The sequence below is a fragment of the Malaclemys terrapin genome, chromosome 4 (assembly GCF_027887155.1).
Source record: "Malaclemys terrapin pileata isolate rMalTer1 chromosome 4, rMalTer1.hap1, whole genome shotgun sequence".
Taxonomy (NCBI): domain Eukaryota; kingdom Metazoa; phylum Chordata; order Testudines; family Emydidae; genus Malaclemys; species Malaclemys terrapin.
In genome coordinates this window covers 5,991,104-6,018,001 of record NC_071508.1, presented here as the reverse complement: position 1 = coordinate 6,018,001, position 26,898 = coordinate 5,991,104, and the positions used below count along the sequence as shown (strand labels likewise).

The 26,898-nt window shown below is 48.7% G+C and overlaps 1 protein-coding gene across 2 annotated transcripts; it reads right to left on the bottom strand.

Moving 5' to 3' along the window:
• Positions 1–838: 838 nt before the first annotated feature.
• LOC128836841 (uncharacterized) lies at positions 839–24,823 on the bottom strand. Of its 2 annotated transcripts, XM_054027504.1 has the most exons (6): positions 24,704–24,823; positions 20,907–20,978; positions 18,847–20,153; positions 16,015–16,141; positions 5,287–5,400; positions 839–4,095 (listed from the first exon to the last, which is right to left on the bottom strand). In XM_054027504.1, exons 3-6 carry the CDS (start codon positions 19,897–19,899, stop codon positions 1,460–1,462), a joined length of 3,930 nt encoding a protein of 1,309 aa, XP_053883479.1. In that variant the 5' UTR covers positions 19,900–20,153; positions 20,907–20,978; positions 24,704–24,823; the 3' UTR covers positions 839–1,459. The 2 variants fall into 2 exon arrangements, with proteins under 2 accessions (XP_053883479.1, XP_053883478.1); XM_054027503.1 differs by lacking the exon at positions 20,907–20,978.
• Between the last annotated feature and the right edge of the window lie 2,075 nt (positions 24,824–26,898).

Genomic DNA, 26,898 nt, shown 5'->3' with positions numbered 1-26,898 from the left:
AAGACCCAAGGAGCACAATCTAGTCAGCTAATATAGCTTATAAATAGGGCCCTACCACATTCACAGCTTCAAAAACGCATCACGGACTGTGAAATCTGGTCTTTTGTGTACTTTTACCTATATTATAAAAGTTCCCTAGACTATAGGGGAAAAGTATACAGAAGTACACTGCTTTTCCCAAACTGGGGGCCCCAACCCAAAAGGGGGTCGCAAGGCTATTGTAGGGGGGTCACAGTGTTGTCACCCTTACTGCTGTGCTCCGGCTGTCAGCAGCGCTGCTTTCAGAGCTGAGCGCACGGCCAGCAGCCGCTGCTCTCCGGCCGCCCTCTACAATAATCTTGCGACCCCCTTTAGGTCAGGACCCCCAGTTTGAGAAATGCTGAATCTTCAGGGATGTGCCTGTTTATATTTTGCTGTGTTTAAATACATATTTGTGTTTGTTACAACACCGTGCAATTTAAGATTTAAAATAGGTGAAACTGTGACATTCAAGATTTTTTACAATGCTCTGATTGTGAAATTTGTGAAAATGGACAGTGAATTTGGCAGGGTCCTAGATATTGGGCTCGAAGCAGCATTTAATTCACGGACAGTGTTATGCAGGTATAAGATTGCACGATGCAGATACCCCTTGAGAATGGGGCTGCCACGTCTCGGCCATTTCCCCATTAGGGCTCACCTGGGATGCAGCATGTGGGTTGCAATGGACGCTGGAGGATACATTCGCTGGGCTTCTAAAACTGCCGCCTGTGGCTTTATCAGCCCCTCCTCCCCCAAAAGCCCCAAGCCTTCAAAGAAAGATGGCGTCAGACCCAAAATATCACAAAAGCCGTTTTAAAAAATCGTGAGATTTAATAAAATAAAATAAATTAACATGGAGTGATTTGCATCGTAGCCAATGGGGTTGGAGTTTCCTTGATTTTTCTCCCCAGTCATTGGGCTAGACACAGATTTTCTTTTTATATATAAAAGCAGAGCTGGGGCTTTAAGAGACAGCCCACAGATCACAAGAGTTGGTCACACCGGAACCATTCGTCTCATTTTAATTCCACAAAAAGGGAGATTTCTAGGGCTTCTTTTACACTCCCTTGGCTCAGGGCCCAATTTGAGAGTTTAAAATTCACCCAACTCTCCCTTCCGGTTGCCTGCCAAGATTTCAGCCTCCTCCTCCCCCTGCCCCAAGCGAGAGATGTCTGTGTTTGCATTTTACGTGCCAGCCACTTGCTCTGTCAGCTCCGGTCCCGGGGGGGGGGGACACGCTCTGCGGTGCCAGAAGTGCCTTCGTGCTGCCCGTCCTCTCCGAGCTGTTAGTGCATCCCACGCCAGGCCGGCTTCTCCGCTGCTGCCTAAGTGTGAGCCTATGGCATTGGCATTACTGCCCTCCTGCACATTGATGGGGTTTCACACCCAGTCAGTGAAAAGCCAGCTGAATGCATGTCCAAAGAAGCCAGCCCGGACCCTACCGTGCAGTGACGGAGCTCCTCAGAGTCTGTTCCCTCTGTGAGCCATCCCTGCCCCTATCACGCAGTGACATGAGAGGGTTCCCCTGCCGTCTGTGCTCCCGTGTGCCTGGTATGTAATTGGGGCCGGCTCTCCCCTGCCCCGTGGCCAGTGCGTGTTTGGGGCCGGCTTTCCCCTGCCCCGTGGCCAGTGCGTGTTTGGGGCTGGCTCTCCCCTTCCCCGTGGCCAATGTGTTTTTGGGGGCATTTCCCTTTTTCCCCGTGGCCAATGTGTTTTTGGGGGCATTTCCCTTTTTCCCCGTGGGCAGTGCATGTTTGGGGCCAGCTTTCCTCTGCCCCGTGGCCAGTGCATGTTTGGGGCCGGCTCGCCCCTTCCCCGTGGCAAGTGCGTGTTTGGGGCCAGCTCTCCCCTTCCCCGTGGCAAGTGCGTGTTTGGGGCCAGCTCGCCCCTTCCCTTTGGCAAGTGCATATTTGGGGCCGGCTTTCCCTTGCCGCATAGCCAGTGCATGTTCAGGGCCGGCTCTCCCTTTCCCCGTGGCCAGTGCGTGTTCAGGGCCGGCTCTCCCTTTCCCCTTGGCCACTGCATGTTCAGGGCCGGCTCTCCCTTTCCCCGGGGCCAGTGCGTGTTTGCGGCTGACTTTCTCCTTCCCTGTGGCCAATGCGTGTTCAGGGCCGGCTCTCCCTTTCCCCATGGCCAGTGTGTGTTTGGGGCTGACTCCCCCCTTCTCCATGGCCAGTGTGTGTTTGGGGCCGGCTCTTCCCTGCCTCATGGTCAGCGCAAGTTTGGGGGCAGTTCTCCCCTTCTCCACAGCTGATGGGTGGTTTGTTGCTGGTTTGTCCTTCCCTGCCCTCAGTGCATCTTTCAGGGCATCTCTCTCCTCATGCACGGCTGGTGCACCTGGAGTCAGTGCTCTCTTTCGCCCCATGGCTGGCACGTCTTTTGGAGTGGCTCTGTCCTCCCCTGTGCCCTGCCTGTTTATGGGGGCAGCTCTCAACTCACCCAGCCCAGGTGTGAGGGTCACCCTTTCCTTCCTTGCGGCCAGCGGGTCCTTTGTTGCCGCCCTCTCCATCCCCCTGGCCAGCATGTGTTTGGGGGCGGCTATCTCCTTTGTGGCCAAAGCAACTTTCTGAGCCGCTTTGTCCTTCTCCCCCTCTGAACCCACTTCCTGGGTGGCTCTATCCTTCCCCACAGTGGGTGTATCTTTCAGGGCTGCTCTTTCCTCCCCTATAGCTGCTCCATTTTGGGGCGTGGCAGTCCTCTCACTCAGCCCATGAGCAGGGGTAGCTCTCTTCTCCCCAATGGCTGCCCCATTGTTGGGGCTGTTTCTCTCCACCGCTGTGACTGGTGCTTTTCTGGGGGCAGCGCTATTCTTGGTGCAGGGGCCCGCATGGGTGCGTCGGTGTTTGACCAGGTGTGAGGCCTGGCTGAAGCACTTGCCGCACTCGGAGCAGGCGTAGGGGCGCTCACCCGTGTGGAGGCGCCGGTGCTGCACCAGGGTGGAGCGGTCGCTGAAGCGCTTGGCGCAGACGCTGCACTCGTAGGGCCGCTCACCAGTGTGGGTGCGCTGGTGGATGATGAGGTTGGAGCTGTGGTGGAAGCTCTTGCCGCACTCGAAGCAGGCGTAGGGCTTCTGGCCCAAGTGGATCTTGCTGTGGGTCAGGAGGTTGGAGCTCTGCGAGAAGGCGCGGCCGCACTCCCCGCACTGGTAGGGCCGTTCCCCGGTGTGGGTGCGCTGGTGCACGATCAGGTTGGACTGCAGCCGGAAGCTCTTCTCGCACACCGGGCAGTGGAAAGGCTTCTCTCCCGTGTGGATGCGCCGGTGCCGCTGCAGGTCCGAGCTCTGTCTGAAGTTCTGACTACACAAGGGGCACTGGTAGGACTTCTCAGAGGGGGGCGGGCTCCTGCTGGGAGGGGAATCTTGTTCCGCTGGCTCCTTGCTGCAGGACTTAGACAGGGATGGCAGGTGGGGCAGCTCGGTAGGGGGCGGCTGTTCCCTGCGCATGGGAGAGACAGGCTCGTCTCTGCTCTGGGGAGGCGGCGGCTGTTCCCTGCGCATGAGAGAGACAGGCTGTTCTCTGCTCAGGGGAGGGGGCGGCTGTTCCCTGTGCAGGGGGGAGACAGGCTGTTCTCTGCGCAGGGGAGGGGGCGGCTGTTCTCTGAGCAGGGGAGGGGGCAGCTGTTTCCTGCCAGGAGTGGAGGGTGGCTGTTCCCTGCGCAGGGGAGGCGGCGGCTGTTCCCTGCCAGGAGTGGGGGACGGCTGTTCCCTGCCAGGAGTGGAGGGCGGCTGTTCCCTGCGCAGGGGAGGGGGCAGCTGTTCCCGGCACACAGAAGGGACAGGATGTTCCCTGTGCACAACAGGCCGTGGCTGTTTCCTGCGTACAGGAAGGAAAGGCTTTTGCATGCGCACAGAAGGAAGCGGCTGTTGCATGTACATGGGACAGGTGGGGAGCTGCTGTTTCCCACCCTCAGAGGGGGCTGCTGGCTCTTCTCCATCCAGAGAGGGTTTCTTTCTCTTCCGGCCTGGGCTCTGGGCCGCTTTCCTCTTGGGTCGACTTGGTGAGGCCTTGGGCATTGGAGGTGCTTTGACAGGTGCCTCCGCCTCCCCGTGGTGCAGCACAGACAGCTCCTCAGTGTCTGCGGGAACCAAGAGAGAAGTGGTGCGTGAGCCAGGCCCCAGGCGCGGGGGGAAGCCAGCAGAGGGATAGAAACTAACAGTGGCGGGAAAGTGGAATTCAAAGTTCACAAAAAATATTCGAGTTTTTGGAAAAAAGTTTGTCCCGAATTGGGACAAAAAAACAAAAACTGGAAATGTTCCCCACAACTTGAACCCCACAATACTTGGTTTGGGACACACCGAGCTGCAGGAATGTGTGTGTGTGTGAAATGAAATGTGTTCCCTGGGATTCCTGGCTGCCCGTCCAGGCAGGTGCCGTGGAGTCAGGAGCGCCTGGGAGCCCCGGCTCCGGGGCAGCCACCAGGCCAGCTGCTGATGGCCCTGGGAGCCGGGTATCCCAGGGCTTCTAGGCTCCTGGCACCTCTGTAGTTCAGAAACCCCAGACCAGTGGCAGCTGCTGAAGTGCTGGGGAGGGACGAGCCGGAGAGACACCAGGCAGGTTTCTGTCAGTCCCCGGCCTGCTTTCTGCCCAAATTCTGTCAGAACTGAGATGTTTCCATGGAACGTTTCAAATTTGGCAAATCGTCATTTTGTGATGGAAAAAAAATCTCCAGCCAGCGCCAAAGTAACCCCGTTATCTAAAGCAGGGCAATCTGCCACCTGGAGGCGCCTACTTTGGTTTACCCTTAACCTGTTCCCACTTGCATGGAACTGAACCAAAAGAAGCTTGGTTAAAACCAGAACAAGGCCGTCCACACAGCCCAGTGCAGCTCTTTAACAGACACAGGTTATTAGTGTCTGTCTATCTCTGGTATTGACGGGCCCCAGCACCATAGTATGCAAGTGCCGCACAATCCTTAATGTGTTTATTCACATGCACGCCTGGGAGGCAGGGCAGGACTGTTATCCCCAGTCTACAGATGGGAACTGACACACACAGGGACTAAGTGACTGGCCCAAGGTCACACGGGGAGTCTGTGACAGAACCCAAATTGGACAGAGTGCAACTTGGGGAACCAGGAATTCGTGGTTCTGCCTCCGCCATGGCTCAGTGGATCTGACCCTGGGGAGGGGCTGGGGGAGCTCCTGGCTGTGTGGCTGAGCTCTGTCTACCCCATGGCTCTGCAGACTCAGCCAGGAGGCACTGCCATGGGAGCTTGTGGCTGGGATCCCAGGATTTTGCTTTCTGAGCTGGCTGATTCATCCCTCACCTGTTGGGACGTCCCTCTGGGTCTCCTGCTCCTCAGGGGCTGGGGGATCTGTGATGCACGGCTCCTCCCCTCGTTCCAGCTGAGAGATCAGGGTGGGTTTGCGAACCGGAAAACCTGCCCATGGGGAAAAGAAGAGAAGCCATCAGGGTGCCGTCAGTGAGCCCAAGGGCTTGGTACAAAGGGCCCTCTCTGCTGGAAAGAGGGCAATGGGAAAGTCATATGACTAGTGGGAGGAGGGGCAGGCACAACCCAACGCTGACAACTCTGAACCCACAGAGACAGACCAGAGCACTCTCCGCTGGAGCAGGATCCCCAGCTCAGACACGCAGGGAGTACAAACAGTGCATGCACATGCCGACTGACATAACTTCTTTATGATCTTTTCTAGGATCGGTAGGATACCATCAAGACTTCATTCCTAACTTTGCTTTCATTGCAGGTCCACTGTATAACTTCTGAAAGAAAGGGGATTGCTTGGGCCAGGGCAGATCAGATCAGTTCAGTTTGTAAAATTGAAGTGAGCAGTAATTCAAGCATCTCCAGATCCCAGCAAACCGTATCACTTAAAAGGTCTCTGAGTGCAATTGCACTTTCAACAGTAGTTTCTAAAGAGAGTCATGGAAAAATTTAGGCCAGTAGCCTGTGCTCTAAAAGAATGAGCCTAGTGGAACCTAAATATTCCACTTGTGAAAAATATTTATTGGTCACCAGCTGGACAACCAAGCGTTTTGCATTTTTAATTGGTTTAAACCCAATAGCTCTCCATTCCACACACACACACCCCTCTCCAGTTCTTGCTTTCTAATCGAATCAAGGATGGACGGGTGTTTAATGCTCAGCTAGCACACTGGACTTTGTTACTGCATGACAAAGGTATAACATGGACCCTATCTCCTTTGCCGGATGCCCTGTTGTATTCTGGGAACCCTCGTGTGTGCCCAGATGTTAATCCAGGGAAAATCTGAACCCAGATTTTCACATCAATACCTCCCAAAATAAAAATCACAGAAATGTATTATTATGATCAGGAGAAACCAATATCTTCTTGCTATTGATCCATTCTCCAAATGGGGGGGTGGGTGGGAAGTATTTCCCCTTAAGGCAAATGCTGCTTTAGCCAAAACAAAAAAACCGTGGTGAAACAAGTCTTCTCTCATTGGAAACTCCCCGCTAGGGTAGAGTCAGGCAGAGGAACACATTTTACTGAGCCAGGGTATGTCTACACTACGGGATTACTCCGAATTTACAGAATTTGATTTTGGGCAACCAATTGTATAAAGTCGAGTGCATGTGGCCACACTAAGCACATTAATTCGGCGGTGTGCGTCCATGTACCGAGGCTAGTGTTGACTTCCGGAGCGTTGCACTGTGGGTAGCTATTCCATAACTATCCCATAGTTCCCGCAGTCTCCCCTGACCATTGGAATTCTGGGTTGAGATCCCAATGCCTGATAGGGCAAAAAACATTGTCGCTGGTCGTTCTGGGTACAGCCTCACCCCTCCCTCCGTGAAAGCAATGGCAGACAACGGTTTCGCGCCTTTTTTCCTGGGTGATCTGTGCAGACGCCATACCACGGCAAGCATGGAGCCCGCTCAGCTCAAGACAGCAGTAATGAACATTGTAAACATCTCGCGCATTATCGTGCAGTTTATGCTGAACTAGAACCTAGAAAACCAGGCGAGGAGGAGGCTGCGACTGCAGCGAGGCGATGAGAGTGATGAGGACATGGACACAGAATTCTCTCAAACCACAGGTCCCGGCACTTTGGAGATCATGTTGTTAATGGGGCAGGTTCTAGCCGTGGAATGCCGATTCTGGACCTGGGAAACAAGCACAGACTGGTGGGACCACATAGTGTTTCAGGTGTGGGACGATTCCCAGTGGTTGCGAAACTTTCGCATGCGTAAGGGCACTTTCATGAAACTTTGTGACTTGCTTTCCCCTGCCCTGAAGCACCAGAATACCAAGATGAGAGCAGCCCTCACAGTTGAGAAGCGAGTGGCAATAACCCTGTGGAAGCTTGCAACACCAGACAGCTACTGGTCAGTCGGGAATCAATTTGGAGTGGGCAAATCTACTGTGGGGGCTCTGTGATGCAAGTAGCCAAAGCAATCACTCAGGTGCTGCTACGAAAGGTAGTGACTCTGGGAAATGTGCAGGTCATAGTGGATGGCTTTGATGCAATGGGATTCCCTTACTGTGGTGGGGTGATATTTGGAACCCATATCCCTATCTTGGCACCGGAGCATCAGGGCAGCCAGTATATAAACCACAAGGGGTACTTTTCAATGGTGCTGCAAGCACTGGTGGATCACAAGGGACATTTCACCAACATCAACGTGGGATGGCTGGGAAGGGTTCATGACGCTCGCATCTTCAGGAACACTACTCTCTTTAAATGGCTGCAGCAAGGAATTTACTTCCCAGACCAGAAAATAACCGTTGGGGATGTTGAAATGCCTATAGTTATCCTTGGGGACCCAGCCTACCCCTTAATGCCATGGCTCATGAAGCCATACACAGCCAGCCTGGACAGTAGTCAGGAGCTGTTCAACTACAGGCTGAGCAAGTGTAGAATGGTGGTAGAATGTGCATTTGGACATTTAAAGGGTCGCTGGCGCACTTTACTGACTCGATCAGACCTCAGCCAAACCAACATTCCCATTGTTATTGCTGCTTGCTGTGTACTCCACGATCTCTGTGAAAGTAAGGGGGAGACGTTTATGGCGGGGTAAGAGGCTGAGGCAAATCGCCTGGCCACTGATTACGTGCAGCCAGACATCAGGGCAATTACAAGAGCACACCAGGAAGTGCTACGCATTAGAGAAGCTTTGAAAAACAATTTTATGACTGGCCAGGCTACGGTGTGAAAGTTCTGTTTGTTTCTCCTTGATGAAAACCCGCCCCCTTGATTAACTCGTTCTCTGTAAGCAACCCACCCTCCCCCTTTGATCACAGCTTGATTTCAAAGGAAATAAAGTCACTATTGTTTAAAAATCATGTATTCTTTATTAATGGATTATAAAAAGAGGGAGAGAACTTACAAGGTAGCCTGGGTGGGGTTTGGGAGGAGGATAGGAGGGAAGGAAAAGGCCACTAAAAAAGTTCAAAATAATGACAGCCTTTTGGTTGGGCTGTCCACTGGGGTGGAGTGGGAGGGTGCACGGAGCCTCCCCCCCTGCGTTCTTACACGTCTGGGTGAGGAGGCTATGGAACATGGTGAGGGGGGTTATACAGGGGCTGCAGTGGCACTCTGTGATCCTGCTGCCGTTCCTGAAGCTCCACCAGACGCCGGAGCATGTCTGTTTGCTCACGCAGCAGCCCCAGCATTGCATCCTGCCTCCTTTGATCTTCCTGCCGCCACTTCTCATCTCGAGAATCTCTCCTCTCCTCACGTTGGTCCCTCATGTCCTCACGTTCACTGGCATCTTTCCTGTACTTTGATACCGCGTCCTTCCACTCATTCAGATGAGCTCTTTCACTGCAGGTCGATTCGACGATTTCAGAGAACATCTTCCCCATCCGCAGAATCCTCAAGCATGGCTGAGATTACCCCCTCCTCAGAATCCATGCTCCAGGGTGGGGTAGTGGTGGCGCCCCCCTCCCCCCCCCAGAATTGCATGCAGCTCAGCGTAGAAGCGGCATGTCTGTGGCTCTGCCCCAGACCTTCCGTTTGCTTCTTTGGTTTTCTGGTGGGCTTGTCTGAGCTCCTTAACTTTCACGTGGCACTGTAGTGAGTCCCTATTGTGGCCCCTCTCCATCATGCCCTTGGAGATTTTTTCAAATGTTTTGGCATTTTGTCTTTTGGAACGTAGTTCTGCTAGCACGGAATCCTCTCCCCATATAGCGATCAGATCCAGTACCTCCCGTACGGTCCATGCTGGTGCTCTTTTTCGATTCTCGGACTGCATGGTTACCTGTGCTGATGAGCTCTGCGTGGTCACCTGTGCTCTCCACGCTGGGCAAACAGGAAATGAAATTCAAAAGTTTGCGGGGCTTTTCCTGTCTACCTGGCCAGTGCATCTGAGTTCAGATTGCTGTCCAGCGCAGTCACAATGGTGCACTGTGGGATAGCGCCCGGAGGCCAATACCATTGAATTGCGGCCACACTATCCCTAATTCAAAATGGCAATACCGATTTCGGCGCTAGTCCCCTCGCTGGGGAGGAATACAGATATTGATATTAAGAGCTCTTTATATCGAAGTAAAGGGCTTCGTTGTGTGGACGGGTGCAGGGTTAATTCGATTTAATGCTAAATTCGAACTAAACTCAGAGTGTAGACCAGGCCCAAGTGTTCCAAAGATGTGTACAGTTGTTGGGAGTGCAACAAAACTGCACATTTCATATAGACCTCAATCATCAGGGATGCAAACGAGAACAAATTGCACCATCACACTAATGCTGCCGAAACTGGTAGATGCCAATGGATGCAGTTGGAATACCCAGATTCCACTCATTTTAATGGCATTCAGGGCAACTCCCACTGCTTCCACAGATCATACACCCTTTGAGGTGATGACTGGGCAAACCATGTGAATGGCAAAGCATCTTTTGTGGCATACCAGTGGCACACAGCTAGAGGAAGTCAAACGGAAAACCTGTGTGCAAGCACTAAAAAAAACACTTAAATCAGCTATCAAATTGGGAAAATCCAAACAGAAGGCAAAGGTTTATTTTAATAAAGGCCAAAGAGAGAATGCTTGGGAAATTGGAGATCAGGTGAGAATATGCTGTAACAGAACACAATTTATGTAACCAATGAACTGGGCCACATTATATTATAAATAGACTCAGTTTCCTCTGTATACAGAATCAGAAACCAAAAAAAAAAAAGGTAGATTAATTCTATTAACATGATAGAATGTAAGTTGTACCGGAAAAGAAATATTTCTCCACAGGCACAAGAATCAGACACATTGACCACAAAAGAGGAAGTAAAGGATCAGAGAAAGCCAGCCCAGTAGCAGGAAAAGAAAAAAAATGCATGTCTTAACAACACTGATGCTGTATTATTGCCTTAATACTGCACTTCAAACCAAACAGACTGTCCAGTACAACAAGAACCAAGTATAGTCAAGGCCAATCAAAATTTTATGTTGGAACTAAACTCAAACTTGCCTGTTGCTCAGGATGCAATTATAACAGTGATCTGGGCTCAGGAACAAATAAAACCAGATCAAGAACTGAAAGATCAACGCTTTTCAACTGAAATTTTCTTCAAATGGAATTATCAGCTAGCACAAGGAAAATTTATAATTAAGATTTGGGTTAAAACATTGTTTTCAGCATTAACTAATAGTGCAACTTTTAAAATACATAAGATACAAAGTCATATATCAGGTCCGTATAGATTGGGATATGGTTAGCATTGAAGGATAAGGATATGGTTAGCATCGAAAGTTTGTATTATGGAAAGGATTTTCCACTGGAGATCCAAAACCAAAGAAACGTAGTTAGTCAAGTTTCAGAGTAACAGCCGTGTTAGTCTGTAACCGCAAAAAGAAGAACAGGAGTACTTGTGGCACCTTAGAGACTAACAAATTTATTTGAGCATAAGCTTTCGTGGACTACAGCCCACTTCTTCGGATGCATATAGAATGGAACATATATTGAGGAGCTATATATACACACATACAGAGAGCATAAACAGGTGGGAGTTGCTGAGCTAGAATTGATATGCAAACTAGACACAATCAACTCCGGTTTGAATAAGGACTGGGAATGGCTGAGCCATTACAAACATTGACTCTATCTCCCCTTGTAAGTATTCTCACACTTATTATCAAACTGTCTGTACTGGGCTAGCTTGATTATCACTTCAAAAGTTTTTTTTCTCTTAATTAATTGGCCTCTCAGAGTTGGTAAGACAACTCCCACCTGTTTATGCTCTCTGTATGTGTGTATATATAGCTCCTCAATATATGTTCCATTCTATATGCATCCGAAGAAGTGGGCTGTAGTCCACGAAAGCTTATGCTCAAATAAATTTGTTAGTCTCTAAGGTGCCACAAGTACTCCTGTAGTTAGTCAAATACTTCTTCCAACCACGCATAACAAATTTTATCAAAAGGTAGAAAAGTAATAGATAAGAAACGTGTTCTTAAATATAACACAAAAAGAAATGAACACATGCCTTATGTAGATTGGGGGTGGGGGAAATCTCTCCCTTAATTAAGAAATCCAGTGTGGGAGGATATAAAACATATTGCAAGTGAAGGTAAATCTTCACCAATAAGTATGGAATCCCATATGGATCATGGAAAAACAAAATTGAATATCCAAGCTCAGTAAAAACTGAAACATTGACCACATATATATAACCAAAATTATAAATATAAAGGAGAATATGAAGCTTGTAGCCAAATTAAGTCTTCGGCTATTGTAAAAGTTTATTAATAAATATTTTAAAGGTACAAGCAACAGTAATGGAAAAGACCATTACTCACAGAACCCTGTGAATTGTTCAGTTTGCAAGAAGGCCCTGTTAGTGGTCTCACAGCTACATCTATACAGGGTCTTAATTAATCAAGTTCAGTTCATTCATATCCCTGTTGTATTAACTTTAATCTAATTGGTAAATAAGTGAATTTAGTTATTGTAAGGATACTAAGGTTGCAACTTTTTCAGTACTTCTCATAGATAAGTTTAATGCTTATCAACAGTGAGTACAAACTATTACCAATTTAGGAATCAAAATACAAACTAATCTTTATGTTGCCAGAAGAAAACAATAAATGAATCTTTTTGAAGTTCTGAACAGTATCACAGGTTTATTAGTACAGAAGTGCTAATTTGAAATAAAGGTTAATGTTAAAAGAATCAAAAGGCATATCAATTATGTGATTCAAAAAAGAAGCTAAAAAAGTTATTAACCCCATGTTAAAGGACTTTATGGTTTAGCAAAATAAAACGATTTATGGTGTATAATATGCATGAAATAACCAATTTGTTTAATGAAACTCGAAATAAGATTGATCAATTGATAAAATATAATAATGATCATGGAAAAATCATTCACTTGGAAAATAAATTATTTGTTCATTTTATGGTGAATATGTAATAGACACTATTAATAATACCTATAAATTCTTGGAACTAAGAAAAGTACCCAAATTAATCAGAGATCAATCAATTTTGAATTGGTATTGTCCACATTGTATTCAAAACATGGAGGAGAGAAAGTTGAATGCCAAACCATATTTTATATATATATATAAAAATCTTTTGGTTCAAATAGAAACTTGGGATCTGTGACGTCGCATCCAAATTATGACACATTATTTAAATGAAACCTGTGACATTTTACGATCCTTATATGTCTCGTTCACAGTATCATTCCTAGTGTTCGATCCAGATAAGGATGCTGTGATCAATTGGCTGTCCATTCCATAGGCCACCTGGAAGAGGACATCTATAAGAAACAATCCAAGTACCTCCACCAAAATGTCCAAACATGGAAAGTCCCATGGATTGCTTGCTGCTCTCAAAAGGGGCATCAATGGATCTGTAGGTATAATGTGTTTGAGGTAACAACTCCACTATGTGACCAGCTGGAAAGGTACCAACGCAATGCAACACTGGTATCCTGCCCAGTGCAACTAACCAAATGGAAATCTTTTACGAAATGTGTAGTAACTAATCACAAGAAATTCTATTATGGTCATCTTGGATGTATGGGCACAAATCCAAATTTTTGCATTAAGGAACAAGTACCCACAGTTATTGGGCATACGACAATATCGCCAATGTTTTTGCAAATGCCATTCTTAGCAACCCAGATTACCGGGATCTCATTGAACAAAGTACTCCAGTGTTTCATGCATATAAACTATTAACTTTACAGCTAAAACAATCATTAAAGAAAAAATTCACAATTAATTAAAATTAGGAATAACATAAATAAAACAAACCAAGCACTGTTTGAAATTTTGGATGGTAGCAGCTCATATAAGATATTCATTGTATCGAGTTGGATGGAAAAATGGATTATTGTCCATAGTATTCTTACTATGTGTACTTCAACTACCTAGTATCAAAGAGGATGGAGCTCAACTGTTCTCAGTGTTGGCAGAGGACAGAACAAGGAGCAATGGTCTCAAGTTGCAGTGGGGGAGGTCTAGGTTGGATATTAGGAGAAACTATTTCACTAGTAGGGTGGTGAAGCACTGGAATGGGTTACCTAGGGAGGTGGTGGAATCTCCTTAGAGGTTTTCAAGGCCCGGCTTGACAAAGCCCTGGCTGGGATGATTTAGTTGGGGTTGGTCCTGCTTTGAGCAGGGGGTTGGACTAGATGACCTCCTGAGGTCCCTTCCAACCCTAATCTTCTATGATTCTATGATTCACATCATGTTAGTTCCACAGGTGTTAAATGTTTTCACTACAACATAAACAGGAGACACTTTGATCTAGAAAATAAGATGTTTCAATCTGTACTAAGCAGGCACTGCCCTTAATATTTTAAAAAATAAAATAAAAGTATTTTGAATATTATGTCATAATATGCCATATTATGATATGACTTGACATGAGAGGACATGTTGTATGCAGTGGTGTTGTAACCTTCAGACCTGAAGAAGAGCTCCGTGTAAGTTCAAAACTTGTCTCTCTCTCCAACAGACGTTGTTCCAATAAAAGAAATTACCTCACCCAACTTCTCTCTCACAAGAGGATATGCCATAGTGTGCTCTACATGTCATGAAATAAGGTAAAAATAATGCAAATAGTACAACACTGACAAGAAAAAAGAAATAAAATAAATGCCTAAATATTTTTTTCCACAATTTGTGTTTCATTTCAAGAACATTTGGTTTTGTTCCAATTCAGAAGGAAAACAAATTTTGAAATGTCGAGTGAAACGGAATTTCAGCGATTTGACTGGACCGGCTCCTGCATAACCCAGGCCAGAGAGTCTCACCCACTGATTCCTGCATCCAGCCCATCGCAGAGCTGCTCAGGACATAGGCACTGACTCCATGGGTTCTCCAGTGCTGGGGTGGCACTCAGGGAACAGCTCAGTGCACTGAGGGGGCAGAGGGCCAGGCTATGCAAGGCAGCCAGACTCACTAGCTGGGGCTGGCTGATCCAGTGCTGGTTGTTTCCAGCCTGGGCCCTGCCCTCACCCCCAGGCACAAAGCTCTCCACATGTCCAAGCCCCACACGCTGGGCCTGGGACAGTTTGCCTGGCAAAGTGCCTGGGCCAAGCTGGGATTTTGGTGGGTGTCCCAGCCAGTAAGTTCCGAACCACCCCGCTGGAGAACTGACCCTGGCCCTCTGAGCTGCCACCAACACCTGGCAGAAGGGTCACGCTTTCCAAGGGGTGAATTTCACCAGCACAGCAGCAACTGCTCCCCCTGCAGCTGAAACCCTCGGAGATATTTGCTGGGAGAAGCTGGAGGCAGGAGGCCCTGGGTGGGGGAGGAGAAAGAGCGGGGGTGGGGCGCACTTGGGGGAGGGGGTGGAAGAGGTGGGGCCTTGGTGGAAGAAGTGGAGTGGGGGCGGGACCTGGGGCAGAGTGGGGGGTCGAGTACCCCCAGGAAAATCAGAAAGTCGGTGCCTGTGGCTCAGGAAATTATTTTTCTTTCCCCACTGTGAATTTTTTTTAAGGGGGAGGATTTTTTTAGAACTTTTTCAGGTTTTTGTTGAAAAAACACACTTATTTGAGGGTTTTCAGTGACTGAAATCCAAGAATATTTGGTGCAAAGGTTTTGTGAAAATATCAGTTTTATAAAAAAAAAAAAAAAAAAAATTATTTCCAGCTAGAAATGTTTATAAAATTCCATTTCAGTTCTTTCATAAACAGAATTTTCCGAACATTTTGGTTCCATGGGAAATCGCTAATTTCTGACTTTTGTTCAAATTTCAGAAACGTGAAATTTCTCACAGGTAAAAAATTCTGGTTGATCACTAATCTCTCTGCAGCCTGCCAGATTTCGGGGTAGCAGAGACTTCACTGTGAGAGTTGCTCAAAAACTATCCATCCAGACTCTTTCTGTGACAGAAAATTTGGGGTTTGATTGAGCAAAAATTTTAGCAGAGAATGTGTACGTTAGTCAATTTAAAAAGAAAAATTTGAACATCGAAGTCCCCAAAATTTAAAATTTTCAGCCAAAAGATTTTGGCTATTATTTTGATTCTATTGATTTTTAAATTTTTGGGGGCAGTTTTTGAACCAAAAATGTTGGGGTTACATTGAAAAGTATAAATTTTCCACTGAAAACTTCAACAAAAATTAAAACAAATATTAGTTGCCACTGAAATTTTCTATTGAAAAAAATTCTCAATTTTCTGTCTAGCTCTGCTCAAAGCCAGCCAGAGGTGGTCAAATTTTTTTGTTCTGCAACATCTTTGGATGAAAAACAGACTTTACTTGCAAGTGACAATTTTCCAGTTTTTCAACAAAAGAAGTTTCCAGTTTTTGTTTTTTATCTCCAGTTTTCCCTTTTTTCCCCAGTAGCAAAATAGTAAATGGGGGAAAGAGGGAGCAGAAGGAGAGAGGAAAGGATGGTTAAAAGCAGAGTGAGGAGGGGGAAAAAGAAAAGGCAAAGATTTAGATTTTCAGTTTGGGTTTTGTTGAACAATTTTGAATATTTTTGGGGAAAAATTTTTTTTTTAAATATTTTCAGTTTCTTTAAAAAATAAAATTCAGTGGAAAAGGTTTATGATTTTCTGGCAGCTCTGTCCAGAGCTTCCACAGTGGGCAAGAAGTTTGGACCATAATGCAACTCACCCAATGAGCTGATGCTCTGGTAATTCTCGTACATGACGTCCCTGTAGAGCTGCTTCTTCTCCTCATCCAACAACAACCACTCTGCCCCACTCAGAGTCACAGCCACGTCCTCAAACTGCACTGGCACCTGCAACCACAAATACATCCTCCTCAGCACAGGCCACTCCAAGGCTATCCCCTGCTCACCAATGCTTGTGCCAGGGACCAGCCCTTCCCTCCCAACCTCTGCCAGTCCTCCTCCATCCCACTTAGTGCCAGCTTTTCCAGGGCCAATCCCTGAAATCAGGGGATCAGGCACAGAAGCAGGTCAGGGCCAAGTGCCAAGGAAACAGGACCCACAGAATTGGGGTGAGCATGGTGGGGGTTAGAATCCTGACAATAGTACTGGTCCATTACTAGATGGAAATGGTAGAATTATCAATAATAATGTAGAAAAGACAGAAGTGTTCAGTAAATATTTCTGTGCTGTATTGGGAAAAGAAAAACAGATGATTTAGCCTCGTCATATGTTGATGATAACACTCTTTCCATTAGTATCTCTGGAGGATGTTAAACAGAAGCTATTTGTAAGACATCTGTAAATCAGCAGGCCCAGATAATTTGCATCCAAGAGTTTTAAAAGAAGTGGCTGAGGAGCTCACTGGATCGTTAGTGTTGATATTCCATAAGTCTTGGAGCATTGGGGAAGTTCCAGAAGACTGGAAGACAGCTAATGTGCCAATTTATAGAACAGGTAAATGGGATGACCTGAATAATTACAGGCATGTCAGCCTGACATCAGTCCTGGGCCCGATAATAGAGGGGCTGATACAAGACTCAATTAATAAATAATTAAAGCAGGGTAATGTAATTAATGCCAATCAACATGGGTTTATGGAAAATAGGTCCGGTCAAATTATCTTGTTTTTTGTTTTATGAGAGTTCAGGTTTGGCTGACAAAGGTAATTGTGTTGACATAATATACTTAAACTTCTGTAAGGCATTTGACTTGGTACCACATGACATTTTGATTAAAGAAGTAGAATGATATAAAATGTACATGGCATACATTAAATGAATTAAAAACTGGATAACTGCTAGGTCTCAAAATATAACTGTAAAGGGAGAATCATCATTGAGCGGGTGTGTTTTCAGTGGGGCCCACAAGGATTGGTTCCTGGCCCTACGTTATTTAACATTTTTAACAATGACCTGGAAGAAAACAAAAAATCATCACTAAGAAAGTTTGCAGATGACACAAAAATCAGGGGAGTGGTAAATACACCTCTACCCCAATATAACGCTGTCCTCGGGAGCCAAAAAATCTTACCGTGTTATAGGTGAAACCGCATTATATCGAACTTGCTTTGATCCACCGGAGTGCGCAGCCCCATTCCCCCCGGAGCGCTGCTTTACCGCGCTGTATCCAAATTCGTGTTATATCGGATCGCGTTATATCGGGGTAGAGGTGTAATAAAGAGACAGGTCACTGATACTGAGTGATCTAGATGACTTGGTAAACTGGGTTTAGGCAAACAATATGCATTTTAATACACATAAATGTAAATATATACAACTAGGAACAAAAAATGGAGGCCATCCTTATAGGAGGGGAGACTCTATCCTCAGAAACAGTGACTCTGAAAAAGATTTTGGAGTCGTGATGGATATTCAGCTGAACATGAGCTCCCAGTGTCACACTGTGGCCAAAAGAGCTGATGTGATCCTGGGATGCATAAACAGGAATCTCGAGTAGGAGCAGAGAGGTTATTTTACCTCTGTATTTGGCACTGGTGCGACCACTGCTGCAACACTCTGTTCAGTTCTGGTGCTCACAATTCAAGAAGGATGTAGATAAATTGGAGAGGATTCAGAGAAGATCCATGAACATGATTGAAGGATAAGGAAACCTTCCTTATAGTGATAAACTTAAGGAGCTCAATCTGGGCACATCTTCACTACCCGCCTGATCAATCTATCAGGGATCGATTTATCGCATCTAGTGTAGACGTGAAATCGATCCCCGGTCGCTCTGCTGTCGACTCCGGAACTCCACCGCAGCGAGAGGCGGAAGCGGAGTCGACGGGGGAGCGGCAGCGGTCGACTCGCCGCCGTCCTCACAGCCAGGTAAGTCGACCTGAAATACGCAACTTCAGCTATGCTATTCGCTTAGATGAAGTTGCGTATCTTAGGTCGAAACCACCCCCCCCCACCCCGCATAGTGTAGACCTAGCCATAGAGAAGGGGTGACTTGATCACAGTCTGTAAGTATTGACATAGGGAAGAAATATTTAATAATGGACTTTTCAGTTTAACAGAGAAAGGACTAACGTGATCCAATGGCTGGAAGTTGAAGCTAGACCAATTCAGATTGGAAATACAGTGTAAATTGTTAACAGTGAGGGTAATTAACCATTGGAATAATTTACCAAGAGTGAGGAGTGGATTGTCCATCACTGACAATTTTTAAATCAAGACTGGATGTTTTTCTAAAAATTCTGCTCTAGGAATTATTTCAGGGATGTTCTCTGGCGCTCAGATGCCCATGAGTGGCCACTAACTTGGGGCACTACAGTTTTTAGTTGTCCAGCTGGGAGACGGGTGGGGCCTGGTTTCTAGGGGGGATGTGCTAAGGATAACACAGCAGTAACTGGGCAGCACCTGAACCATCAGGGAAGCCCTGGTTGACTCATGTTGGGCACCCAAACTCTGAAGCACCCACACTCCATGGAGAATCTTGAGCAAGGCTTTACAGGGACAAATACAGGAACCCTGGCTCCCCTGTGGCTTCCACAGTCTGTCTCCCCTTTCCACCCTGGTCCCTCACTGAGATAACCGGAGTTAAACTCTCACCTGTAGCCCCAGCCACTGGGCCTCTGGCTGCCCCACCTGGAACCCCTCTGCCAGGGCCACCGCTTGGGCGCCGGTATCAGGACCACATTCCCAGACCCAGCTCTGCATTTCCTCCGGCAGGATGGTCAGGAACTGCTCCAGGATCAGCAGCTCCAGGATCTGCTCCTTGGTGCGGTTCTGTGGCTCCAGCCAGCGATGGCAAAGCTCCCGGAGGCGGCTGTAAGCTTCCCGGGGCCCCTCGGCCTCCTGGTAGCAGAATTCCCTGAAGCGCCTGCGCTGTGTCTCTGGGCTGATGCCATAGCGACGCAGGATAGTGGCCTTCACCTTCCCATAGTCACTTGTCTCTGTGATGTCTAGGCTGCCATAGGCCAGCTGGGCTTTCCCGGTGAGGTACAGCTCCAGTCGGGTTGTCCATTCCCCTCTCGGCCACTGGCAGGCGTCAGCCACCTGCTCAAAGGTGGCCAGATAGACCTCGATATCGTCCTCTGGGGCCAGCTGTGGCAGCTCCAGGGTTCTCCATGCAGGTGCTGGAGTTGGCTTAACCTCGGCAGGGGTCTGCGTGGCTGACAGCTGCTCCTCTCGACACGGTGCCGTCTCCTCCGGCAGCTCGATCCCAGCCTGCTCCAGACCCCTGGGTGACTCACTGCCCCCCTGGGAGGTGGGGTTTTCACACCTACGTGCACAAGTCGGTGCTGGCACAACTCTGGGAGGAGGCTCTGGTTCTCCAGGCCTGAGGGCGCAGACCGGAGCCGGCCCCACCTCCGGGAGGATGCACAGGGCCTGCAGCACCTCCTGCCAGACGTCCTCCCAGTGCTGCAGCATCTCCTTCTGCGACGCATACTGGGCCTGCTGTGGCGCCACCCATCTCAGCAGCTCCCCAATGGTGCCGGACTGCACCACAATAGGCAGCCCGCCCGACCGCTCCAATCCCGCATCTGGCTCAGGCCCAGCTGAGACCTGCTGCTCCGTCAGCCCAGCGCGGCACACCGACTGCTCCACCTGGATCTGAAACTGCAGGTCCAGGGCCCCCTCTGCCCCCGGCCCTGCAGCCATGGCTGCTCCCCGGGGGTGTCCTTATCCCAGCAGGGGATGAGCCCAGACCCCAGGCCTTTCTGTCTCATTCATGCCCCTGGCAGGAAGCATCCAGCCTCTGGCTTCCTACCTCAGTGTCTCGTTTTTGACACCATGTGAGCCGGGTGGGGAATCAGGTCCGAGGGCCCAGAAGCACAAACTGTCTCGTAAAACCAGAGCGACCTCCTGGAGCCGGCAATGCTGCTGTCTGGAAAGAGGGGCTTCTCCCGGGGCTCCTGAGAGAGCAAGGGAAACACAGACAGTGAGGGAGCAATTCCGTGGTACCGAGGGATTTGACTGCTTAGCTCAACCTGATAACTCCTGGTAAAAATGACAATGGCCGAGTTGTCCCTGGGACTGTGCGTCGTGTTCACTAACACTCCTGTCCTCCTAGTGTGGACGCACCCTTCCCTGCCAGAAAAGCTGTGTTCTTACAGCCAGCTAGTGACCACCTCTCCTTCTTAGAGAATCATCCCAGAGGGGGGATGGGGAAATGAGGGGCACGAGCCAGGGACGTGGGAAATCCGAGTTCAGTTCCCTGCTCTGTCAGACTCCGTGTGTGAGTCTGGGACAGTCACTCTAGCCTCGTCTACATGAGGTGGGGTTTGTGGTACGATTACATCAGCATAGCTACACCGCCAATAGCCTGGAGTGGGGATGCAGTTATGCTGGTATAAAACATATAGCACTGATATAGCTAATGCTGGTTTGGTGTCTGGTATAAGCTCTATCAGTGTAACTGCATCTAGGGCATTTACTGATATAGCTATGTCGGTAATAGTATCACACCCTCCATCCCCTTCCCAAGCTGTGCCCGTAAAGCTTTGAAGGGTAGACCAGGCCTTAGTCGCTCAGTGCCTCAGTTTCCCCACCTGTACCATGGGGGCAGTTGCACTGCCCTGGCTCACAGTGATGTGTGAGGATAAATGCATGAAGGCCTGTGGGATGCTCACACACTGTGTTAACAGGGAACGCTCTTCCGCACTTACCTTTGAACAAGGGAGTGAGTGAAAGTTCCCAGTGCCGGCAGGATTTGCATGGCTCATACCACATATGCAGAGCTTCCAGAGAAAAGTCATAACTGAAAGACCCCTGCACATCTCCCACACTCATACCCCTAGCTCTCTGCACCCATCCGGCACAGACAGGCCCCTCTCTAACCTCCCCATCCACCTTCCATTCCCTCAGCTCCCTGCCCCACCCAGCACAGACAGGCTCCTCCATGCCCAGTGCTGGGGGACATGGGGTTATGTCTAGGTTATTAGGGTCTGTCTACATGGGCAAATTGGCTGGTGGGAATGACAATCCACCCTCCTTGTGCAAGGACCCGGGGGAGGGATATGCACCGGCTCTGACAGCATTCAACTAATCTGAACCCGCAGGCGAGGAGAATGGGATCGCAGCATCCGTGTCCCGTCCCCCCCACACACACCTATTTCCCCGCTGCACTCACACACACGTCCCCTCATGAGTCTTTGCCTCCTCACATATGAACACGCCTCCCACTGTATCCCTCCTGACACACACACACACACACGTCCCCTCACCCACATGGCCACCCCTCACCCAAACACGCTTCTCATGTGCACCTTGTTTTAGTGTCACCCCCACGTGTTCTTAGCCTTCACCTCTCTTGCATGTCCTCCACACATGCTCCTGCCCGTCATAGACCTTCTCCCCACTAAAATATTGTCTTTGTAATCACATGCTCTCTTCCCATTTCTCTCTCTCTCTTACATACACACTCTGCCCATCTCGCACTAGGGTGACCAGATAGCAAGTGTGAAAAATCGGGACAGAGGGTGGGGAGTAATAGGGGCCCATATAAGACAAAGTCCCTATAAAATTGGGACATCTGGTCACCCTCTCTCTCTCTCTCTCTCACACACACACACACATTCCCTGCCTGTCACACACACACTGTTGGAACAATTGGGGCCTAGCAATTATTGTGAGCCTAACTATGAAAAAGTAAACAAAAGTTTACAAACATGTTACAATAACCTCTAACAATATATGATGGTGGGAAAAGGTGCAAAAGGGAGACAGAAAGCCTGAATTAATCTAAACAAAAAGGCCTACTGATATAATTCAAAACTGTGCTACAGTCATGCCTGGGACCAAAAGTCAATGAACCAAAATCGGTGTGTCAGATTTGGGCCTATTGGTGGACAAAATAATGAGGGGATGGGCTATTCCACCCCTCACTCCCCTTTTGGAGTCTGTGACAGGGTGTGCATACCCCGCACTAGGCAAGAAAGGGTTAACCCCACACTGTGGGCGGAGGAAGTCCCACCCCTCAGACCATTCTGAGCATGCTCCAACTGCTGCTTTAGTATAAAAGGGAGCAGCCCAGTTCATTCTAGGCTGACCACTGAGTGGGAAGGATGTTTGGTGGAGGCTCCAGTCCAGAAGCTGCTTCAGCACCTGACTGCGGGATCCCCAGGACCAGACCAGAGACCTGTTGTTGATGGTGGGCTGACTGGAGTCAGAATCCCAGGGAGTGACCTGTGCAAGGAGCCTGGAGACCCTGATGACGTACAGATCCCAGTTTCAGGAGACACAGTCGGAAGTGGCCCTGGGGGGCGAAGTGATTGGTATCTCCCACCTGAGAAAGGTCAGCGTGTTGCAGTAGGATCCCTGCTGACTCAGGGATGACCACACTCACTGCTGAGAGGGCCCTGGGCTGGGACCTGGTGGAGCAGGGAGAGCCTGGGCCCCCTACCCCAGCTGTCAACCTCCCCTTCCCAGAGTGGCCCCTGACTCTGCCCATTAGGTTGCCTTGCACCCGAGGGCAGATGTATTGACTCTAACCTGTGTGCTGTGTTGTCTTAAGCACAAGAACAGTCTGTCACAGTGCCCCCTCACCCAAGATCCACCCCAAAAAGGGGATGGGGTGTGCAGACACTGGATTGAGGTCCTTAATAAAAAAAAAAAAAAAAGGAGAGACTTTAGGAGGAAAAGCGGCAAAGTGGGATGCAGGCAGACTGAAAGAGAGAAGATCAGGAAGGAACAAGATTTATCATCATGACTGCCCAACCACATTGTCTCCTGGATGACCAGGATCCACCATGACACTGTTGGGTCTTTGTCATCCTGATCCTAAGACTTTGTCCCTCCACTCTTATGTGGTGTTTTCCTTCCCCATTTTATTTCTCTTTCCTATCCCTCTTCTTTTGCCTTCTATTTAATAATCGTCTGGCTTAGCCAGCCGAGGCTGTATATTTTGCAATACAGCTGTAAACCTCAGACCAAAAAGGCAGCTAAAAGCAATCCCCTAAACAGCCCGATACTGGTACAAGTTTGCCAAGTCTTAGTGTGACTGATCAGATGGAAAAACACGTGTTGCCCGTCACACCCAACAGTGAAACTGCAAGTAAAAGTCAACAATGACACAGACAGAAACTGCATGTTCTCTCTCTGCTGTTCTTTTCTGTCCCCTGAGGTGTGCACATCTTGCTTTGCCTTTTAAATAACAAAAATCAAACTTCACTAATGATAACAGCTCTGGCCCATTTCTCTTAACTTTTTAATAGTTATTACTATCTTTAATATCATCTAAATGTTTGTCAAATGATGGCGTTGGGGGGGGGGGGAAGAGAGGGAGCACTCCTTTTAGAAACTCCCTCCAGCTTTTTTTAAAAAAAAAAAAGAAAATTTGTTAAAACAAAAGCCTTATTTGGTACTTTACATGTCAAACATTAACTGTTGTCCCTTCCTTTTTTGTATCTTTATTAAAGGATTAAAAGACTCTTTAATGGGGTGTTTGCCAGGGTACTAAGTACTATTACTAACAAACCCTGAACCTTGTTTAATATTGGACACCTGTGACTCTAAGTCCATATATTTCAATAAATTAATGTAACACACATATACACTCTCTGCCTGGCCCACACATGTTCTCTCCTGTCATATGTGATGCACGCACACACATGTTCTCTGCCCATCACACAAACACACACAAGTTGCCTGGCACGCACGCATGTACTCTCTCTATCACATGTGCATACATATGCTCTCTGCACATCACACAACCACACACTGCCTGACACACACACACATGCTAGCTCCCTGTCACATGCACACACACATGCTCTCTGCCCATCACCCATGCACACCAACACTCTCTGCCCACGACACACACACACTCGGTCGCTCCCTGTTACATGTGTGCATACACGCATACTTTCTGCCCGTCACACAAACACACATTCTGCCCATCAGACCCACACACACGCTCTCTCCCTGTCACATGAGTACATGCTCTCTGCCTGTCACACTCACACACACACACACACACACACTCTCTCTCTCTGTCACAGGCACCTGGTCTCTTTCACAGGTGTGGGCTCTCCCATCTCTTCTCCTGCCCCTCTGCCACCAGGAATATTTTGGGGCCCCCATCTCCCCCTCCCCCTAAGAATACGATTTGCTTCATTTCCACAAACAAAAACCAAAACCAAATCTCCCAACCGGCTCCCACGGAGCCCCTCGGGAAGGAGTCTGCTGCTGCCTGCCGCCAGCGCTGCTCACACCCTCCCCCGTCACTCTGCCTCTGGTGCCTGCGTGCGCTCGCCTGTCCGGTCCGCACTCACCCAACCGGGCCGGGCTCCCCCCGGGTCCCGGGCTCTCCGCTTCCCTCCCTGAGCTGTGCCTCGGTGCGTCCCGGGGCGGGGGGGCAGGAAGCAGAGGTCGCTTCCAGCTCCCAGACAAAGGCAGAGCCAGATCCGCTGGCTGGGAGCGGCTGGGAGACCCATCCAGGCTGGGAATACGGGCCCGTGGTTACCTGGGCTGGGGGTTCACGCTGGGAACCCGGGCGGCTGCTCCCTGGTGGGGATCTGTCTGTCCCTCTCTTTCTCCGGGCTACGCTCTAGCCCAGCCAGAAGTTATTGGACCGGATGCCGGGAGTGTGTGTGTGTGTGTGTGTGGAGGGAGGAGACTTTTTCCCATCATGCAACTTGCAGGGTGCTGCTGCGCCTCCCCCACTCGCTCGCTCACCCCCAGCTTGCTCTCGGGTCCTGCTGCCCAGAGACGTCCCTTGCCCAGCACCGAGATGAGGCCGCTTCTGGGGTGGGGTCAGCATGGAGGCTGTTTATACAGGGAGCCCTCGCCGGGTGCTGAGATGCAGCTGACGCTGGTGGCTCTTAATACAGGTTCTTTCAGTCCATCCTAAGATAAAGGTACCTCTGGGGTGGGGTGCCGGGGCTGCTTATACGGGGATCCTTCAGCCAAAGCTGAGATGCTGCTAACTCTGGGGTGGGGAACGGGGTCTGTTTATCCAGGGATCCCTTGCCCAGTTTTGTGAGGCAGCTGATTCTGGGGTGCTGGGGGTCCTTTATCCAGGGATCCCTTGCCAGGCATTGAGATGCAGCTGATTCTGGGGTGGGGCACTAGGGATGTTTATACAAGGCCCCTCATCCCAATATGAGATGCAGCTGCCTCCAGGGTGGGCTGCAGGGGCTGTTTATACAGGGATCCTTTGTCCAATGTTGAGTTGCAGCCATCTCTGGAGTGGGGCATGCCAGCTGTTTATACCTTGCATGGTGCAGAGATGCAGCTGATTCTGGGGTGGGGTGTGGAGGCTGTTTAAGCAGAGATCCTTCAGCCTGGCGCTAAGATGCAGCCACTCTGGGATGCTGGGGGCAGCCCAGTGCACCGTTGCACTGAGTCCAGCACTTGTGTTTGTATTGGCAGTATATGACCAGGAGACATCTCCAGTCATCCCCCAGGGTGAATAGCCAGCTCTAAACTGGCAGATGAGTCATAACCAGGTCTCCCTGGGGACTAAGGGCTGGAGTGGTGCCAACTGCTCCCAGCCACTGTGATTAGAAATAAAACCTACAATTAATAGCAGCTGGACAGTGCTGCGACTGAGCCATCCCAGCCTCAGGGACTAGCACAAACTAGGCTGGGGGGTGTCAGGGCCCCATGAGTTCAGGGGCTGCCTCTGACACCCCGCCCCTCCCCCACTGGCTGATCGCAGACCCAGGGCAGCACCGGGTGCCCAGTTCAGATCCCTGGCTCCCCAGCACCATGGCTCAGTGGCTGTCACTGGCTCTGTGGAGCTCTCCTTACATTGATGGGGTCTCTCCATCGTCATAGGGGGGCTACTGGGGGCTAAGTGATCTGCCCTCATGCCCCCTCCTCCACGCAGACATTGATAGGGTTTCTGCCCCCACAGGCTGGCTCTGCCCTACAGCCAGCACATTAGCGGGGTCTCTCCCCAGCGCAGGGGGCTGTTACAATTGTATGATAGGATGCTCATATAGGGTAATGTTTAGGAATGCAGAGAACTCCACGGTCAGTAATTGCTTGATGAGAGAGGACTGGAGATGTGGTGGAAGGAATAAAACCAGACTGTCGCGCTACCTTAGCTCTTTCTCTTATGCTAGAAAACTGAGCATGGTGTCAGGAGGTACCTGAGATTCAAAACTAAGAATATTGCAGAAAAACAAAACTCAAAGAGGAAATAATAATTAGACTTGTCGGGACTGAATTTTCTTTTTTCTAATTTCACTGGATAATATCTGTGCTTATTTTAAAGCTTTTTTTTTTTTAGATTTTTGTCAATTTCAGTTTCCATATTTGCACAAATGTGTGGGTTTTAAATATTTTTTTTTTCTATTTTTATCAATTTACATTTTCGCAATTTCAGGAAATTGCATGTGTGGGTCAGACAATACTTATTTAATGACAGATGTTGAAATTCAAAAAATTAAAGTTTTATAACCATTAAAACACAAATTGGCAATGCCACATGTCAAAATATACAATGTAAATATTCTTAAATTGAATTCTAAGTAGTCCTCCAGCAGCATTTTTCTTATTTTGCCTATCTGTAAATTTCAGTTATAACTGGTGGCAATCATTTTTCATCTGTTTGTGTGTTGGGAGAAATTGACGTTTACTGACATTTACCGATAAAACTCTCATCCTCCCAAGCCTAACAAAAATCCTGGTGACCTGCCAAATCCCTGTCCC

Excerpts from the sequence above, each read along its gene's own strand:
- LOC128836841 (XM_054027504.1), bottom strand. The coding sequence starts at position 19,899 with ATGGCTGCAGGGCCGGGGGCAGAGGGGGCCCTGGACCTGCAGTTTCAG. Across the intron at positions 16,142-18,846 it reads CCCAGTGGCTGGGGCTACAG|GTGCCAGTGCAGTTTGAGGA; the intron begins GTGAGAGTTTAA and ends TTGTGGTTGCAG. Across the intron at positions 5,401-16,014 it reads CCAGAGCATCAGCTCATTGG|GTTTTCCGGTTCGCAAACCC; the intron begins GTGAGTTGCATT and ends CCCCATGGGCAG.